This window comes from Thamnophis sirtalis, unplaced genomic scaffold (genome assembly GCF_051295495.1).
Source record: "Thamnophis sirtalis isolate CommonGarterSnake01/CBP01778 unplaced genomic scaffold, rThaSir2_p1.2 scaffold_5, whole genome shotgun sequence".
Classification (NCBI taxonomy): Eukaryota; Metazoa; Chordata; class Lepidosauria; order Squamata; family Natricidae; genus Thamnophis; species Thamnophis sirtalis.
In genome coordinates, this window is record NW_028261385.1 from 43,836,586 (window position 1) to 43,857,134 (window position 20,549).

Consider the following 20,549-nt stretch of genomic DNA (forward strand, 5'->3'; position numbering starts at 1 on the left):
ATAGTTAAGAGTTAATTGTATTCTAAACTGAGTTTGGTTGAAAGTAGATGGGATTCTTTCTCCCCACCCCCCACCCCAGCTTTAATGGCTATTCATTCTGCCCATGTGCATTAACTAGCATTTCTTCCTTAATAGCAATTTACATGCTCTGTTTTACTTATTATAAAATTAACTTTACAAACACTTTTATGATATTTTTATTAAAGTTTAAAAATACAAAGAAAAAGAAGCTGAGGAAAATATAACATGTAAAAAGAAAAAGGTGCATAGAAAAATAATATATATATAAAGAAATGACTCCCATTTCATCAAGACAAATACAAAGAATTTCAGTAACTTGTCACTTCCTCTAACATTTCAACAAAGGATCTCTTCTTCCCATATCTCATCTATTATCTATAAACAAGTTATAAAACCCTGTCCTTCAATCCTAATCATTAAGGTTTATCGGAAATAACAAATTTTAACCATACTCAAATAAATCAGTTTCACATTTCTTTTCACACAGTATGTTATCATTTTCTCTAAAAGTAAAATAAAAAAACCCTTATTCCCATATCTTAACTATAAACAAACGTTAAAGCTCTGTCATTCAGTCCTTGCTGAGAAAAACCTATTAAGAGCTACTAGAAAACCACCATATATGTATTTAACAATCAAATAGGCCAATTTAATATTTCTTTTTGCTTTTAAAAATCTTGATGTTTATCCCCTTTAAACAGTGTCTCAAAAATTGATTTCTTTTCATTTTGTCTTTTCTCAAAACTGATTTATGAGTAACACATCTCTTTTATAAGTTCAAGAGAAGAAAGTTATCCAAGTAACTCTTGTTATTTGTGTGTTCTATTAGTTAAGACATCAGTCAGCTTTATTAGTAAATCCAATGTAAAATCTTTGTTTTGTAACTTGTCATTTTTAAATTTAAATCCAAAAAAGTTGCATCCTCTTCTATCTCTTCTTTTAAACCCATTTTATAATAGCAGACAATCTTTTTTACCAAAAAGGATTATCAAAAAAGAAACCAAACCAAATCATGGTAATGTATGAACTTTAAAAGTATTCTGAAATAAATAGCAAAAGGGAGATTATAATGTTGATTTTGAAAAGTTAAAAAATATATACATTATCAGAAAAAATACATTTTTAAAAAATAAATGAAAAATAGAAAAAATAAGACTATATATTTCAAACAATAAACAGCTACAATTGTATATATAATTATCTAATACAATGGTAGCAAATTATAGAAATTTGTTCCCAAATATTCTCAAATTTTGCCAAAATTAAAATATTTTATGCTATATTAGTGAATCATTTCTTTTTTAATTGTAATTAATTCCTGTTAGCTTTTAATGTCCAGCCTCCAAAATCTTCTCCTGTTTTTTCTTATCCCCAATATTTTTCAACAGGATTTCTTATACTTAGAGAAATCATCATACATTTTAACATGATTTTAAAAACCCATAGGAATGATTCTTACAATTTCAAAATATTTCCAATCCATCTGGCTCCTTATTCCATGTATAATTTTTAAAAATCAACATCATATTCTCCCTTTTGCTGTTTATTTCAAAATATTTTTTTAAGTTCTTAAAACTTACATGAAACTTCTTTCACTGAATATTGAAAGGGAATCACCCAGTACAATGAAACTTCTCATTCTGAAGGTTTTTGATATTAAAAAAGCAGTTAACAGGCAAGTTCCAGAAGTAATAAAGGAAATGGGGGAATCCAATACTGTTTGAAGGGTTTAAACTGCAGCTTGGGCAAAACTGACGTTCCCTCAGCTCCCAGAGCTCTAAATCCTGCTGGAGACCACTGTTTTAGTTTGCCCATTGGGAGCCTCTGTGTGGAGTGTTTATGGGCAAACCCAGCTCTTCCCCTTTATGCAGAGAGCAAATTTGAAACTTTAATCAGTTTTCTGGTTTTTCATTTCACCACAGTTGTCAGCTCTGCTGAAAGCACAGCCATATTCATTTCATAATTACTTTCCTGGAAGTCCATTAACTTTTTATTAAAAAACTTTTTATTAAAAAAAATACTTTTGAATTATCCAAAATGTCCTCAAATTCCTGTGTTATATATTAAATGGTCGTAAAAAAATGTGATATATCAATTTGATGTGGTCAACTAATCTTTAGTTCAAAATTTTTGAAAGGAGACCTTTTCTTTGTATGGGATCTGAAGGCTTTTAAATTCTTAACTATTTTTTTAAATATAAATACCATGTAGACAATGCAATATACGTTCTCTAACAGTCTATTATGGTTTTTGGAGTGTTCATGGAACATGAAGAATTACTTGTTCCCTTGTTTTTTAGGTCAGCACAAAAAGAAAACCAATGACCACCCATTCAGCAATCATTTGAAGTTATGACAGCGCTGAATGGAAAAACTTGTGATTGGTCCTCAAAGTTGTGCCCTTCACAGCATCCTGGCAGTCACATTACCATGATCTGGTCACTTAGTAACCAGAATGCAATTATGATGGCCATATCGTCTCATAGTCACTTGATCACCATTTGTGACTTTAATTCCAGGTTTTCAACAAGCAAAGTCAATGGGGAAGCTGGCAAGAAGTTGTTAACTCATGGTCACGTGACATCACACAGAAGGGCTACATGGGATTTGCTTAACAGCTGCAATTAGACCTACTATCGTCCGTTGGAATGGTCATGTGATTATTATTTTTATTTTCCCCCTGCTTTATGACATCTCACTTAGTAATAGAATCCTAGTTACAGTTACAGTCGTTAACCAAGTACAAGTCCTGAGCCCATTTATTAAAGTTTTGCTATGGACATATTTAAGGAGAATTCAGGCTTATCATTACATTACACTGAGTGGGGTTTTTTGCCTTGATAAATTTGTAAAAAGGCTTTTGATAGCATGGGTACCAATCTAAAACAAAAGAAAATCTAGAAAATGTGTTCCAAACAAGTTCCAATCACTAACAAAGTTCTTACTCTTTCTAGAACAGGCTATGCCATGCTTTCTAAAATTATAGTGAATAAATGTAAATGATATATAAATATAACCATGAGAACTGTCTCATCTGATGTTATTAATTTTTAATTGCATGCAAACATTTTGCACCCTTTGAAAAATGTGAATCATCCCCTGCTGTTATGTGAAAAAACATCATCTTCCCTCAAAATCAAGTTAAACTTTCTCTCAAGGCTGAAAGATTATAATTCTTTTCTACTTTTTCACTTGCTGACAATATTCTAGAATACACGCTAAAAACTTTAGATATGTGCATTAAGGAGGTTAGGACTTCTTCTTTTGCCTACAGTTAACATTGAATGGCTAATTAGACGTGGACATGCTAAGAGGCTTAACCAGGCTTGGAATAGTTCCTTCATCTTTCTGATATTGGTTCAAAAATTTTTTTAATCAAATTTACTCCTTCACCATTTCTTGTATAATCCATTGTTAAGATTTTATTCTATTTCTAGCTACAACATTAAAATTGATCATATACTTGTGGCCGACCTCTTATATAGGCAATCTCTACAATGACTGGATTTTTAATCCCTAGATAAATTCCCTCTTCCCATAAAATCAGAACATTATCTCTGTGTATTATGCAAAGACACAGCTCTCCCCCCCCAAAAAAAAGCTGTAATACTGGGAAAGGTAGAAAGAGGTGACCAACAACAAGGTTGATAGACTCAGTTACAATGGTGATGAGTATGCATTTGGGAGACTTAAAATAGCAATAGCAATAGCAATAGCAATTAGACTTATATACCGCTTCATAGGGCTTTCAGCCCTCTCTAAGCGGTTTACAGAGTCAGCATATTGCCCCCACAGTCTGGGTCCTCATTTCACCCACCTCGGAAGGATGGAAGGCTGAGTCAACCTTGAGTCCGTGAGATTTGAACCGCTGAACTGCAGATAACAATCAGCTGAAGTGGCCTGCAGTACTGCACCCTAACCACTGTGCCACCTCACAGTGTTAGGGATTGATTGCTCACATAAAATCTGTTTATGTGGGAAACCTTTTAGTGAAGTGCTAGGTGGCTCTGAAGGTGTGGAAACAGCATTATGGTGGAGATTACTGACCAGAAGGTGGACCTAGCTGACAAAATCTCTTCAGAGAAAGGAGAGATTGTGAGATCACTCAGATGTATTCTGGACAGTTGCTCCTCGCAATAAGACTGCAGGCTAAGGTTTTTGTGGATGAATGGTGAGCGAGTGGCGTGGAGTTGAGAGATTCAAATTAAGTTCATAATGTATCCTATATGGATATATAGACATGAAGCTTGGTCATGCCTAATTTCATAATCACCTTTCATATTAGCTAACCCGTTTTTTAAATATTAAGAACTTTTCAAATAGTAAGTTTTATTACATTCACTGGGTGAATTTCCTTCAATCCTTAAGGAAGACAAGTGGAAAATAGGAGTAAGAGTCTTCTCAAGCAGCAAGACACAAGGCATTTACTAGGTTGAACTAGGAAGCTTGAATTGCTTAGTAAAAGGCTCCGATACACAGAAGTGAAAATTAGGACTTTCTTTAGGTGGGTTATCTCTGTTTGCACATTTCTTCATTTATATAAAAGGGAGAATGCAGCCGCGCGAGCGATAGTGGGTGTACCTAGGTACACCCACGTTACACCTATCCTCCGTGAGCTGCACTGGCTTCCCATTGGTCTCCGGACACGCTTCAAGGTGCTAGTCATTACTTTTAAAGCCCTACATGGTATAGGACCTGGCTACCTGAGAGACCGCCTCTTGCCATTTACCTCCCAGAGACCCATAAGAACTCACAGACTAGGCCTCCTCCGGATTCCATCTGCTTGTCAATGTCGGCTGGCGACTCCCCAGGGGAGGGCCTTTTCTGTAGCTGCTCCAGCCCTTTGGAACGATCTTCCCGTGGAGATCCGGACCCTTACTACCCTTCCGGGCTTCCGCAAAGCGACCAAGACCTGGCTGTTCCGGCAGGCCTGGGGCTGTTGATTTATCCAGCCCCATCCTAAGTTATGAATGTTGTGGAATTTTAATGTTGTCTTTTTTTAAAAAGTTTTTGTATCCCCCTTCCTTTTTTACCTGTAAGCCGCCCTGAGTCTCTTGAGAGTGGGAGGTATACAAACCCAATAAATGAATGATGATGAATGATTGCTTAGTAAAAGGCTCCGATACACAGAAGTGAAAATTAGGACTTTCTTTAGGTGGGTTATCTCTGTTTGCACATTTCTTCATTTATATAAAAGGGAGTTTGAGATTTAAAATGCCGTATGGGAGACTGTGAAGCTGATTGCTTTACCCTTCCTTAACCAAGTGGGAAGATTTAGGAGGCAGTCTAGTATCACTTGTAATTGTTTTCAGGCTAAAATTATCTAAGACATGAATCCCCAACCCCTGGCCATGGCTCACAATTGGGCTGTAGCTTATTTGCAACTGAGTCGCATGAGCGGTAGGCTGGTACACATGCATGTGCACAGCTCAATTTAGCAAATCAAGTCACCAGTATGTGTACACCAGCCCATTGCTCACAGTTTCCCTCTTTCTCCGCCCCACCTCCCAGCCGTGCCATCAAGCCACAAAGGTTGGGGACCTCTGATCTAAGGTTAAGCTGTTTCTAATCAGCCAAGAATGGAAAGTAACACTCATAACACCGATCCCTGCATTCAAGTGCAGAAAATGAATGGACAGAAAGAGAGATACGCACACTTATTCTAATGTAGTTCACATGGAACAGCCAAACTCATATTTAATTGCATAAAGAAGTATTTTGTGCAGGAAATGTATGCCCACAAGGTAATAGATAATAATAAATGATTACATCACAGGGAAAAAACCTTTCACATACTTTGCAATAAGTTTTTAAATTAGTGTAATGTTCTTTAGTTATTTTCTATTCCCCAATATTCACATCAATAAAAGTTTTTGTTTTCATGAATTACATATTGCCCATCAATAATAAGCAACTAGAAAATTCCTTTATACATATGCATATCAAAACCACCCGACTATTCAAGAAACATGTTTAGGGTTAGCTTTCCCTGTAGTTTGGTATTCTATCAAGCAGACTGTATACTTAGGCAAGATCCATTTACAGATCTCTTAACCAACAAATATACAATCCAAAATCAGTTTTCATGAATATATGGAATATATGTCCCCCTTCGCCACATTTTAATGCAAATATACTGGTTAATATCTTTCCATTACAGTAGTGAAATAAAATCTGGGGAATAATACCAATTCAAGAGAAACGTTCCCCCCCCCCCCAAGGTTACAAATTAATATTTCTTACAAAGCTATTTATTATATAATAACAATAGCTTAAACGTCCATATAGTCAATAATATAGAAAATGGTTTGCATATAACAGGCCACTTAACCTTCTGGAGAAAAGACTAATTAATTAAAGAAAAAATAAAACCTGCCTGCAATGTGTTTCCATTGACTCCTATAAAAATTTAGGATAATGTAAACCTAAAGTATTACAAGGTGCACAGAAGGTATTCATAACCTGTCATCGGAAGCAATGTGTTTAAAACTGATTTTGCTTACAAAACATATGCAAGTTGTTCATGAGGCTAATAATTACAAATCAAGAGTAAAGTTTTTATAAACATTAGATATGGAATTAGTTATAAATCTGGCAGTAATTTTAGATATAGGATTTTTTTTCCGAAACCTGGCAGTGGAATGATAAAAGTACCAAGAAATCCTTTAAATTTTTGGAGATCCAGTAAGACATTTGCGTGTTGCATGTAACTCATTTACTTCCAGCAAGTTCTGGTTAACTTATAATATCTGGTTATTTGTAGCAGCAATGGATAAAATAAATGAATTTGCTTTACTCTGCATGTCCACTGATATGTATAAAATGGAACTTTAAAGTGAACATCCTTTTTGGGTTAAAAAGGTCAGTTATTTGGTTTCTTAATATTAATTAGCATGAATTAAATTACATTTAACATGTCTATTCCTTTGTATGTGCCTGTCATGTACCATTCCACATTCATGCTATTGGTGGCTTTTCTCATCTATAAAGCTGGAGCAAAAGCTAAATTTCAAACTTTCACTGTAGTTCTGTACAACGGAAAAAATATTTTCTCTGCTAAATCTCTCTGTACAGTATTTACACATTTCTCATTAAGCTTACCAAATAAAAAAAAAATTACTACCCAAAAGAAAATAAGCAGAAAATTAGAAAGAGAAGAATTTCTACTCAGATGATGTGACTCCTTGTTCAGATGCTGATCTGTCCAGCACAGGGAATTGACTAACTAAGGTTGTTTTTCTTCCTCTTACTTGGGCTGTGAGAAAGCTCTTGTTTCAATTCTTGATATTGCACCTGTTTAAACACAGAATTCAGACATCAATTTCAACTGAGCAAACCGAAGGTTTTTTTTTTAAATACAACTACACCATGGGGCTAGAAATATTTAGGGAAGCAACCAATATTGTCCAGACAAACTTTAACATGGGCACTGTTCCTAAAATGCAAACCATGGCAAATTTCCAGGCCAAGGGGAAGGAGGAAAATAAAAATAACAAATAACACAATGAGTATGTTGGAAAGGAGATCATGTCAATAAATATTTCAGTAAAGCCTTCTCCTACCCTACTTTCCGTAAGGAATAACCTTTTCAAAGCCAAATGACATTTTTTTTAAAAGCCAGAAATTTTTTTAAATGACATTTTAAAGTAGGACAATGTAGAGCTCTATTACAAAGGCAAGCTACAATTACAACTGTACAATCAAGGAACAAATAGACACTCGTCAGTAGAAATATTTAGCGTAGTATTCTTTGAGGAATATGCAGCAGTTTTCAGCAAACGTAAATGCCTCCATCAAATGAGGACCTTTCAAAGTGCAAAGGATTGCCATCCTTACATGACACGCTTCATATTTCAGTGCACTGAGTGAAATGATTTGCTGTTTTACAGTGGTGTTTTCTTCTTTCATCAACTTAGATCCTTGAAGCTATTGCTTTAAAGCACGCAAAAATTGATGTAATATAACTTTGGTTGATCATGAACTCACAATTTAACTAGAAAATTAACCTTCAAAAAATAATATATCATCAAGTTTAATATCAAAGTTAAATACAGACCATTTGCACATCTGAAGGGACTCTGGAAAGAAAATCAAGTAGTTCGTTGTTATCAATCGCATATGGACTTCGGAGTTTCTTTGTAAATTTGTTGATGCCTGAACAAAGCAACAATTCACATAGATGAGTACTGATATTTTAATGTCATTGTAAAATTAATTGCATAGGCATGCTGGATTAGCTGTACAGCCAATCTTGATTAGTGCTTCATACCTTTTTCCTTGGAAACAGGAACTCCTGGTTTTAACGTAATCTCTATCAGCAAGAAAATAATTTTACTTGGCAGAAAGCCATAGATGAGTAGTGCCATACTGGGCTTTTGAATGCCAAAATGATAACCGCTAATGCAGACTCAATATATTCAAAAGCATGAATGCCAATGTACCAATATGCCTATTATTTTTTTAATACTGACTCAACATTTGTATTTATAAAAAGTGCATGTTAAAAAAATATCTATGAGGAAGAAGAGGAACAGCAACCTTATTCAATTTTATTGGTATAAACTTCCCTCTGATACATTCAGAGCATCACTGAGAATTTAGAAAAACAGGGCACTCTCCATTCTCTATCAGATATTCACTACAGATAATATATCTCATAAATTTAAAGCAATTTGTTCTATGTTCTACAGAGGGTTCTGGTGGGTAAAGTCTCTACTTACCCCAGACAAGGACAATGTATCTCAGTGGAATGAAATACAGGATGACTGTAAACACACACAGAGCAACAATGGCCAGCCAGCTTAAGAATGGAATAGTCCAGTTGATTATACTGAATGAAAAATTAATAGATCAGAAATACAATAGTTCACAGAAAGAAATAATTAAAAAAAACCCAAAGCAACAGCAGGTAGAATATAGATCTTTAAATGGAATAAGATTGATCTTCAGTGAACCAACAATGAATACACATGAGTGTAGAATATGGCATGTGTTGGTGCTTTGGACCCAATCCCTAAAAAGCAATTTTGGAGCACATATTGTAGAAACTAAACTTCAAACATTTTTTTCTAAAATTTTCTCCAAATTTCTTCCCCAATGTTGTGCCTCTTGGCTTAGCTTGATTTGAAAGGGAAGTACACTAATCCTTCCCATAGTATTGCCTGGTTGGTAATCTGGCAGTGATGGTGAAACCAGGGTACTTTTAATTAAATAATGTCATCTATTGGGATCCTGGGTGCTTAACCTCTTCTCTAATAGTGCCAAGCCCACTAGATCTGCATGGATTCTACTCTATGGTATTTCAAAGGGCCTTGAAGACCCAGCTTTCCTCTGGCCTTTAGGACAGTGAATAAAGATCCCTTAGATTCTTTTTTCAATTTTTGAAATCTTTATTCCTTATTTTGGTTTCTGAGTATATTCTGTTTTAATGTTTGTATTTCCGAGTAACTCACAGTCTTTGGGAATCAGGTGACATACAAATTGAATAATAAATAAAATAAAACATTTAAAAAGATGAAGGTTAAACAATTATCTCTAAGATTATCTATCCTAGACTTTTTCTCATATTTGATTGTCAGCACAGGCTCTTAATAAAAGAAGGGATTACATCTCTCTACTATAATGTAGGTTTATGTCTTTTCTTTCTGTTCAACATTAGATGTCATATTCTTTTAGAATCCTGGTCCAAGTGATAGAACTTTAATGATAAAGTAAGGATGATGTGATTTTTAAAGTAACATTTTTGTCCTTTGTCCAGAACATTTTGTAATTGGAATAGGAATACACATACAAGTATATGAACATAATCTGAGAAAAGCTAAGCAACCATTTGTCAATATTTACTTTTTAATCCTTTCTCCAAGAGAGGCCACCTCATCAAGGATGTTCTGAAAACTTATGCACACTTCCTGAATGGCATAGAGTTTATTGATAAACCCTTTCTTCTCACTGTCCTGAGGATTAAAAGAAAGACAATCAATCAACAATTATTGATAAATTTATTATAGTTTTCCCCAGTAAAGCATTAAAATATATTTTTAAATGCACACATTAAGAAATCTTCTATTTTTCTCTGCTACAGTACTCTCTTAAGTACAAATGAAAACATTAGCCTGAAAAACAGGTGATGCTGTTCTATCAAATCTAATAATTATAATAGCATGTCTTTAATGTGACTATTAAAGCAGTGGAATCATTTTTCAAGCTTGTATACTTGAACAAGTAATTGAGAGGAGCTAAGGGTGTCATTAAATCAGGTCTTAGGTTCTTCCAAATCATTTTCAAAATGTTTGCAGCTATACTAAATATATTACCGGTAACAGTAAGTATATTTCAAATAAAATGACAAGGAGTATGAGAAATTATGTTCTACACCAACGTCTTTAAAATCCCTACTACTACTGAACATCTCATTAAAAATAGCCTTGCCTGCTTGTTCTAAGTAAAAGAGTTAACAATGGTAGTTAAGGTGTTAACAATACTGGTTGAGAAACAAGCTGCTATAAATGCCTTAAGGACAGAATCACAAAAAAGGACTACCGTAGTTATATTCATCACAATTGTTTTTATATGGATTATATAGCCAATTTGGTATAGTGGTGAAAGTTACAGGGTAGAAATTAGTAGACTGTGAGTTTTAGTCCCACCTTAGGCGTGAAAAATCAGCTGGGTGATTTTGGCCCAGTCATTCTCTCTCAGCCCAATTCATCTCACAGGCTGATTGTTGTGGGGAAAATAGGAGGAAGAAGGAATATCAGATACTGTATGCTGGCTGCCTTGAATTATAGATAAAAATAATTAAGATGGGATATAAAAAAATCTAAAAACAAAATGCAGCCATACTTTTTGACAATTAAGATAAAATTCCATCTTACAGCAGTTTTAAATGCTGTAAGACATGCTGCCTTCCTATATAAAGTACAGGTGGTCTTTGAGTTATGACAAAAATTAGGACTTGAATAGTCCCAAGCAGGCTATCAGGTAGATTAGTGGTTACTGCCAGATGAAGGAGGGCACAAAAGGGACGTGAGAATGCAAAGGAGGCCTGGGAAGCTTCTGTGAGAGAGATTGGCAAACATCAGGAAGGATGCGTGAGGGTGCACAGCAAGGTGTGGGGAGGGTGAGAGAAAATGCAAAAGAGGAATGGCAAAGGATGGGGAGGCTAACAAGTCACCAGTGTGGGGCGCTGGGAATGGGTATGTAGGTAAGGGGAACTTATTTGTGACTTTCTCTGCCAGTTTCCTCATTACCTTTCTGAGGAAGCCGGCAGGGAAGTTACAAATAACAATCACATGAACACAGAATGCTGCAACCAGTCATAAGTACATGCTAGTGCAATGGTAGTCAACCTGGTCCCTATCGCCCACTAGTGGGCGTTCCAGCTTTTATGGTGGGTGGTAGGCGTTTTGTCCAATACTGAAGCACTTTCCTTTTTTTAATTTAATTGACTTTAAAAAAAAATCATAGCATTATTTAAAAACATTTTCATTAGGTTTTCATAAAATGACAATTACTGTGGAACCGGTGGGCGGTTAGAAAAAATTACTACTAACAGAGATACAAATGTGGGCGGTAGGTATAAAAAGGTTGACTACCCCTGTGCTAGTGGGACAGCTTGAATTCTGAGGACAGGTTGTAACCACCATTTGCTCAGGACCATCATAACTCTGAACAGTCGATGAATAAATGGTTGTAAGTTGAGGACTATATTGTTCTTTAAGAAAGTAACAGTTTAACAAAAGTATCTCTAATAAATCCTAAAATATGGCTAACATACATATGACAATTATTTAAACAATTGCTAAGATTTTATCAGTGTTTATTTCAGAGGGCAAATATTCATAGATGCTACCTATGATTTTATAATAAAGGCAGGATTGCTCAAACTATCATATGAGCTGCAAACATCTGGACAACTCCAAATAGTCTGCATTTTTCACAGCCTAGATGCACAGTGGTAGTCCTAGGTATACACAGCGTTCTATTTGAACTAGCTGTGTTGCTGCAACAGTATTCTTTTCAGTAAATAAGGAGGGCCATGAAACTATCATTCTGTTTAAGAATTGCTTAAAAAAAACCAATAATTCAGCCTCAAGTCATAACTGTTTTCTGTTCTTACTTATAATTCTTCAATTTAGATTCCTAGATCGAAGCATATCTTGATTCACCATCAGTTCTTGTATGGAAAGAATGCTATCAGAATAACAAAACGCATTCCCTTTTCTTCTATCTCTAGAGCTCAAGAGATTTTCTATGGAAGATCCTGAAGCTATTTTTCTTTACAAATATTTTAACAAGATCAACTTGTACCTTCTTGAATACACATCTGTTCTACATTTTCTCTCTAAATGGAAAGGGCCACTATTCTCCTCAGACCTATTGCATTCTCCACTTTGGAGCGCAAAGAAAATTTGTTGACATATTCGAAAGCAGGCATAGACAAAACAGCACTGGAAAAAGGAGGCAGACAGAAGGATAAAGGTTCAGCTTTTCCTAAACTAATTCCACATGCCCCATGAAACATTAGCTGTTTTTTATTTCCTGTTCTAAAGATTCACAGAGAAAATATTCCAGGCTAGTTAAAAGCTGTACTTTTTCCCAGCAAGGTGCTGTGTTAGCACAGAACATATGAGCCAGTTTCAGCAAACGGAAAGTGCTTAATATTCCATTGTCAAATATTTTTGGTATTTTCTCTCAAAACAAAGATGGACTGTTATAGGAATCAATTTTGTCATCGGAATGGCTACAAGGGCAGAGATGGGGCAGATAGGCAATGGGGCAAGATGCAGCACATGCTATGACTGTAACTGAAGGTGGACTGAAGCTACCAAATTTGGATCATGACTGTGGGGTGCTGCAACAAAGGATGCCCTGTTGTAACTATCATTCATTCAGCACAATTGGAACTTCTAACAAATGTTTGTTAAGTGAGGACCACCAGTACTAAAAGAAAAGTTTTGTGTTTAATGTATTGAAAAAAGCTTTAAAAAGCATTTCACTATTTTCTTTGAAGAACCTGAAAAATAGTCAGGTTTGAGTTGAAACTAGGAGGTTATGCTGACCCTGTCAGATTTAGATTTAAACAACTACATGTTAAACAAATAAAAGAGGGTTTTTCCTTGGAAAAGTATCACAATTAATAACAATTCTAAATTCCTAATAAACCCAAATTATTGTTAGTCATGTGTATTCTTTGAGGCAAAAAGAGAAGAACAATCTTAACATTTTCAATTGCCACAAAATACATTTACAAGGTATAAAAGTGCATTCTAATATTAAAATAAGCTAATAGAGTGACTACAACTCTTCTTCTCTTGTATTTTATCAGAATAGGACAATCCTTGCTGGCAACTTAGATCATTAGGAGAAAATAAAATTCCAAATATCATGAATATTTTGAATTTTACACCTTAATAATTTCAGTTAATATTATATGCTTTTCACCAGAACTGCATGAAATATAAAAAACTTAATCCATTATGAAGAAATAAAACATGCCAAATTTCATAGAAATCAGTGCAGAATTTTCAAGTTAGGTAATCTAGGAAAGGTAACAGCCCTTTTAAAAGAAATAACCAAATAAATTAACCTATAATTGGAAGTTCTTTGTGGATGTTTTGCAAAAGGCAGAGAAAAGTCAAATTTTGACATATGAATTTGATGATTGTCAAAATTTAAAAAGAAAAAAATTATTTCCCCTTTCTTTTGGGGAGGGGGAAGAATGAACATTATATTATAGCCTTAAACTAAGAATTGGATGTAAGTGTACTTTATATCCTTGAAAGTAGTAGTCAGAGGTTATTTTTGTATATATTTCTATTTTCCTTTCTTTTTTTAATAGTTTACATTCCATCCTTATTCTCTTCACTCTTTGTTTTCTCTTGATTGTTAGTTTACGTTGCTTTTTTATATGGTCAAGTAATAAAATTATGAAGACAACAAGAAGCTTTTTTTTAAAGAAATGATGACTGGTAGGCTTATAATGAAAACAGAAAACAGAATTGCAATCAGAAGGGCATATCTGTCACTGGCTCACATACCTACAATTAAACTGAAAGTTTAATTTAGACAAGAAATATTATGGGTTTGAATCTGTAAAAAAATGAATCTGAAATTGTATTGTGTGCCAATGATGAACATGTTATTGCAAAATGTTTTTGAAATTGAACTGGAAAATGAGTATGTGAAATACTGTATGATTCAATGGACAAAGAATTTTGTATATGCCGGTAATGCTTGAGCAATGTGGACAAATGGTTTGACACTGAACTATAATCCAAAAGAAAACTTTTACAAAATGATGCATCATTGGTACGAAATGGCTGACAAATTGTTAAAGATATATAAAGATATCTCAAATATATGTTGGAAATGTAATTGTAAAGAAAAAACTTTTTATCCTCTTTGACAGACTTGTGATAAAGCAAGAAATATTGGCTCCAGATTATATTTTAATCCAGAATAGTTTTACAATGAATATAAAATTGTAATCAGAAGCTTTGTTTTATATATTACTGGATAAGAGCTTGAAAAAAAAAGGATTTTTTTTTTTACTGTATGCAGTTAAATGGAAAGATCACCACTATGCAACAATGGATGGAAAAATAGATGGAGCTAGTAAAATTAATTGTTTTACTTAGAGAAAAGAATGTATCTACCAGTAGTTGTATTTCTACTGGATACTCCTTCTGCTTCTGGCAAAAAATATATATGAAATTTTGACTTGGGGTTTTGCTGATCTGAGTACTGTGTTGTGATAGAAATGGCTAGTATTTAGTATATAAAAGTAAAATGTTGAGGCTGTAATTCTATTTTGTATTTTGCTGCGCTGAAAAAAGTTGGAAGTCAATGCTTTGTTTCTTTCTCTTTCCTTTGTCCCACACTTCTTTTTCTCCCTTTCCCTTCCCCCACTTCCCTATTATCTTTATTTTATAATATGATAATCTCAATAACATTTATATTTTAAAAAAAATAAAAAAACCAATGATGGAGACTGTCTTGCAAACAGGCTTTCATAACTTGTTGCCTTCTATTTGAATTAAAACTACAGCTGTCAGAATTGTCAGCAATTTATGATTTGCTAGAGATTTTGTAAATTGCAGTGCCAATATATCCGGAGGGTACCAGTCTGGGAAAACAAAAACTGCTTCCGGCAAGAGTGGGCAGCAAATACCTCACAGCAAAAGTAGACCCTGAGACCACACCAACAAATAGGCCACATAATTTGCTTGTATTTTTCTACCTGACTGCTGCATAGTAAATATGACATCATATTTGATATTATGGATTAGCACAGGAAACAAATATTTTATTGTATATTTTAGAGTAAAGTCATCTTTGACTTAGAGCAGGTAATGATTTCTTTTTCAAATATCAAGAGGAAAAACTGGTGACTATAATAATATTTGCCTTGGGATATTTTCTTAATAATAAAAGAGAAGTTAAAATTTTAATGAATGAAAAGTAAATATAGAGTGGAACTCATTTTCTGAAAGAGTTAGCACAGTTTGTACAAACTGAACGTGACATAAAAATGAGGTTACTGTGCAACTCAAAAAGAGATACCATAGCAATAAGGACTATAACAATAACTGGAATACATTAATTCTTTGCTAGCAGGATTACAGAAGATGAGTAAGACTGATTATGCATTTTGTCTACAATAAATGAATGCCAATGAGAATGGAACACGCCAAGATTCACAGAATGATACATTTTTCACTGATACATTATGTACAAACCTGATCAGAAGAACATATGTGTTATCTACAGGGCCTGAATAAGGCAAACATAATATTTATATGGTAATATGTTAAAGAACATGAATGGGCATTTTCAGCTTATACATCCCAAGAGGTTCAGCTTTACTTTTCTTCTTATATTGCATACTTCATATGAAGCCTATTTTACCTACCAGTATAACAAAATACATATGTTAAGAATTAGTCATTTTAACTTTTATATAGGTTCGTCCATGCTATATATGAAATCTCTTTACAGCTTAATTCTCATATTCAGAACACAGCCCAAATTGCCTAGGACAGCTTGCCACAACTAACTTCCATTTCTGGAGCACAAATATGTAATCTTGACATTCTACTCATCATCATATTTTTCACATTTTTATATATATAAAAATATTCAAAATGGACACCTATAAAAAGAAATATTTGTAGCAAAATAGTCTGAGATGAATTTTAAGATTATGGTGTGAGCTAAAAGGATTGTGACAAGAAATACTACTTCTTTACAAACAGTTTGGATTTCTACATCTCATGGAGAGGGTCACAAGAAGAGTTAACTCACTGATCTGTTCCGTAAAAGAAAATACATTTTTAACCTGATAAAATAAATAAAATAGCAACTCAGATGGCTATTGGTAAAATCAGCAGTCAATGGATGAGCCACCTTCCTCTCTGAAGGGAAGGGGTCTTTGGGTGCATACTGGAATGGGGAATAAGGATGCAGTTTTTCTCATGGTCCACAGCTCCCTTTATTCTCCTCCTCCTAGCAAAGTGGCAGGCAATTCTGTAGGTTAGAGGAGGTGGAGGAGGAGAGGGTTCACTGTAGTTCTGCTGAAGATTGGGGTGTGTGTGAAATGGAGCAAGCCTATATTACAAGTCATTAATAGCAAGATAGGTGACATATAAATTTAATATAAAAACAGAAAATATGTGGGAAAAGACGAGGGAATGACTGGAATGCCTGCTAACAAGGTAAATATGGCTGGGGAGTTTCCACAATGGGTGTCTTCTCTTCCTTTCTGGAGGGAGGGGGCTCATAGGAACCTGCTAGACTGGGGATGTAGGGCTGTTATGCTCGTGGTTTGCCATTCCCTTTTTCCCTCCTCTCCTTGCAAAGCAGCAGGCAGTTCTGCAGGTTAGCAGAGGAGGTAGAGGACGAGGCTTCACCGTGGCTCTCCTGAAAGTCACGAGGGGGGAGAAGAAATAATGCAAGCCTATATGACATGAGGAAGGAAGAATGACCCAATGGGTCACGGATTGTCTGGTTAGTATCTCACAAAAACCAGTGGTTCTCGAAGGCCTATGAAAATAAAAAGGTCTTTTTATCTATTGTTAAAAGGGTAATACAGTTCCTGACAAATCTACTGAACAGAGTTCTTCCTCATTTCTCCAATTGCTTTTTGAGCAACAAAATCTAGAGAAGGATCGCTGATGGGAGTAATTGTGTCTAGTTAGGAAATATGCGGGGAGTTATCCTTCCAGTAATATGGTCCTAAGGCATTCTAGGCTTTATAGGTTAATGCCTATAGATTTCAATGTGAAGTTCTAAGGCAGCAGCATTTGAAAGAGGCATCAGGGTAAACAAAGTATAAAGACTCACAAATATTATTTCAGGAAGATTTTTGGATTTCAATGTCTTTTTAAAACTCAGCAATTAATCTAATTCCAATATACATGAGAAAATGTAGTATTTTTCAAAGGGTGTAGTGATTGGTACTCTTTAGGCTTATGAAAAAATGTTTCCCATATTCTACCATATTCTAGTGAATCTAACAAAGAAAACATTGGCAGTTACAATAGAAGAATCCAATGATGGCATTTATCTCCAATGTTTGCCAGGTAGGTTTTGTATTATTTATTGTCTTGTAAATAAGCTTTAAATGCTTTTTTAGCCTTGGTTGCAAACTATCTATTTTCAGTTCAACAGCAAGAAATAAAAGATGCGATTATTTGATGGCTTTCCCTCCTCTAGTCTTTGTTCCTATTTTCCATGGATTTCATTATGTTACTGGAGGTATGCATTGTCAGATCTAGGACAGAGCAACACTAAGTAAACAGGGAGGAGGATTGTACAATTTTTATGATCTTTGGAACAAGAAAATAGGGCACATTCGGCCTCCTGCATGCTTCTTATTCCATTCCTCAACAGAAAATACTTTTTAGACAAATTAGTTTTTTTTTCTAGTCAACTTTCATTTATTTGATTAATTCACACTTGAACTGATTGCAGTGTTTTTTAACAAGTAATTACAGATTCTAGACATATAGGGCTAAGCAAATATTCAAAATATGATTTATTTATGCAGAATAGATGGCAGTCAGAATAACAGCTCTCAAAAAGAACGGGTAAAGTTCAATTTTTTTATCAAGGTCTATAGGGGCTCAGCGTCATTCAAATTATTGTTGCACACATCAAAAAAATTAACATGAATATACAGGTCAGCCCAGAGAAAACAAGGTTTGTAATCATATGAAATTAGTCTAATGAGATTATAACCCAAAATCTATATTACAAGCCATAGCCAGTGAGATTTTACTGAAAATATTATTTTTATATTTAGAAAGACCTAACATAGCACACACACTCTTCTATTTCTGAAATTTCATAGGACAGCTCCACAGAGAAGATCTCTGCAGAGGCAGTAAATATTTCTGATAAATGTGTTTTCTGAATGATCAAGTCCTCTACCAAACCAACAACTGAAGATATTAATCTATTTTTTAACAGGTGGAAAGCTGAGAGAGATCATGCACATCAACCATAGTAGTTTGAGAAAGAAGGGAACAAAAATCTAAATCTAGTACTACAAACTGGATCAAATAATTACTGATAGATAAGTTCCAGATAAGTCTGAAACACAAACAACCCAAAGTTAATTTTATAATTTATAGAATCATTTTTGAGCTATACCAGGGAGATTCAGAAAAAGACCCGAGATAAATTTAAATAGATAAAGACACATTCATTCATTCATTCATAAATTTTATTGGCTGCCCATCTTACTACAGGGTAATTAGCACTATTTATTGTTCAAAGCACTTTTGATTCCAGAATGTTATACTAATAATCAATCTTACACAGGTTGGTTCTTCTTACTAAACAAAAGAGAGCTTTAAGAAGAGTTTCATTTCTACTTGAAAATGATTCAGAGTGAAGTAGGATTTATCAATCCCAATCCATCCTCATAAACCCAAGTAATACTGGATCCCAGGGTATATTCTAAACAGTGGATATTCATTCCTCTTCAAGTTCAGCTATGTAAATGTTTTACCATGGTTCTATGAACTGGTAAATTTACTTAATTGGAAAATTAACAGATCACTGCCAAGACTTAACCAAAACACAAACAAACAAATATTAAAGTTGTAAATAAAATCATTCTGAAATGCAATTTCACCAAATTGCTGCAAAAATAAAAAAATAAAAAATGCCTTTATTGTTTCATGTTGAAATGATGGAAATATAAGGAAGTTCCCTTGGTAACAAGAGATAGTTAATCCTGATTGGACATAGTTTCCCTTTTGTCTGAAATCTCTTCACTCTACAAAGAAAAGGAATAGTATTCCTTATTAGAAGATTTTTCAGAGAAGAAAGGAAAGAGACAACAAGGAACTCCTCTTTTTTCCTCCCTAAATGGGATTTCAATAGACCAGAAAATGAAGGGATCACAGTGTCTAGAATAAAAGTGCAGTTTACAAATACAAAAGGAAAAAGACACCCACACACAAAAGAAACTAAAAAGTATACTTTTTGAAAACTTAACCACAGGTTATTTTATTCAGTATGGTTCCTAATGTATTACTAGATATTACAGATCTGCACAGGAAGGGAATTGATCCCCTTTCCCACCTCAATCAATACAACCAAAGTTCAGACAAACATTCCCCCCCCCAAAGGTACTTACAACCTAATCCTGAAGATCAGACATCCACCTGATCACATGACTGCATTTCAGATATTTGACAACTAGCCCACATTTTCAACTATTTACAGCATCTCATGGTCACATGACTGCAATTGAGGATGTTTTTGCTGGAAACTGACATTATTCTTATTTTTTGGCAAAAACGGGTTTGCTTAACAAGTGCTGCAAAGAAAAGTAGTAAAATCGGGTCAGTCATGGGGGTGCCCTGCTCTACAACTGTCAATAGCTTATGAACATAATAGGCAGGATCCATTATGATCATTAAGTCAAGGGCCACCTGTTGATGGGATTGCCAAGTGCATTCTGTTACACCATGTCGTGGCTTCCTTTTGCTATAATGGTATAATGGAAAGTACCCAGACCCACCACTAACTGACTGACAAAAACCTGGTATAATTACAGTATATGTAAGCTAAGCCTTGTAAAATTCATATTATGATGTAATATTATATATTCAAGGCATTATAACTGGGGCAAATTAGACATAGTACCTCTGTATTAAAGGGAGACATTTCTTAACTAGGCTCTTCAGCCAAAGCCCCCTCTACACCTGCAAACATCCAATTGCTCTTGAAAACCACTAATTACATAAAGAATACAATAAAATGTTTAGAGTAGGGCTTGTGAAGCACAGGGTGATGGAGGCAACTGGAGGTTTGCACAATGTTACTGGGGTAGCTGCCCCATGATGCGGAGCCTGAGGCAGCATTTTTCAGAGGCAGTGGCGGTGCTGGGGCTTAAATAGAGCCTGGGGTGGTAGCAGCTGGCTGAGACTGCTAAAGACACTCCAGTGTTGAACCCGGTGCAGCAACCAAGGGCAACTGTTCACAAAAACCAAAAGGACAGCATTGTCCTAATTT

General features: G+C 34.7%; 1 protein-coding gene across 2 annotated transcripts in view; it reads right to left on the minus strand.

Annotated features, from left to right (window-relative positions):
- Positions 1 to 5,075: 5,075 nt before the first annotated feature.
- The window catches only part of MCTP1 (multiple C2 and transmembrane domain containing 1), a 107,147-nt gene continuing 91,673 nt past the window's right edge, over positions 5,076 to 20,549 (minus strand). Inside the window, exons 17-20 of one of the 2 annotated variants that reach the window (XM_087715725.1) lie at positions 9,864 to 9,973; positions 8,741 to 8,850; positions 8,077 to 8,174; positions 5,076 to 7,313 (exon numbers count right to left, since the gene is read on the minus strand). In XM_087715725.1, the coding sequence (XP_087571851.1) occupies positions 7,242 to 7,313; positions 8,077 to 8,174; positions 8,741 to 8,850; positions 9,864 to 9,973 (390 nt within the window). In that variant the 3' untranslated portion in view covers positions 5,076 to 7,241. The remainder of the gene's footprint in view (positions 7,314 to 8,076; positions 8,175 to 8,740; positions 8,851 to 9,863; positions 9,974 to 20,549) is intronic. The other variant, XR_015696679.1, reaches the window with a different exon arrangement.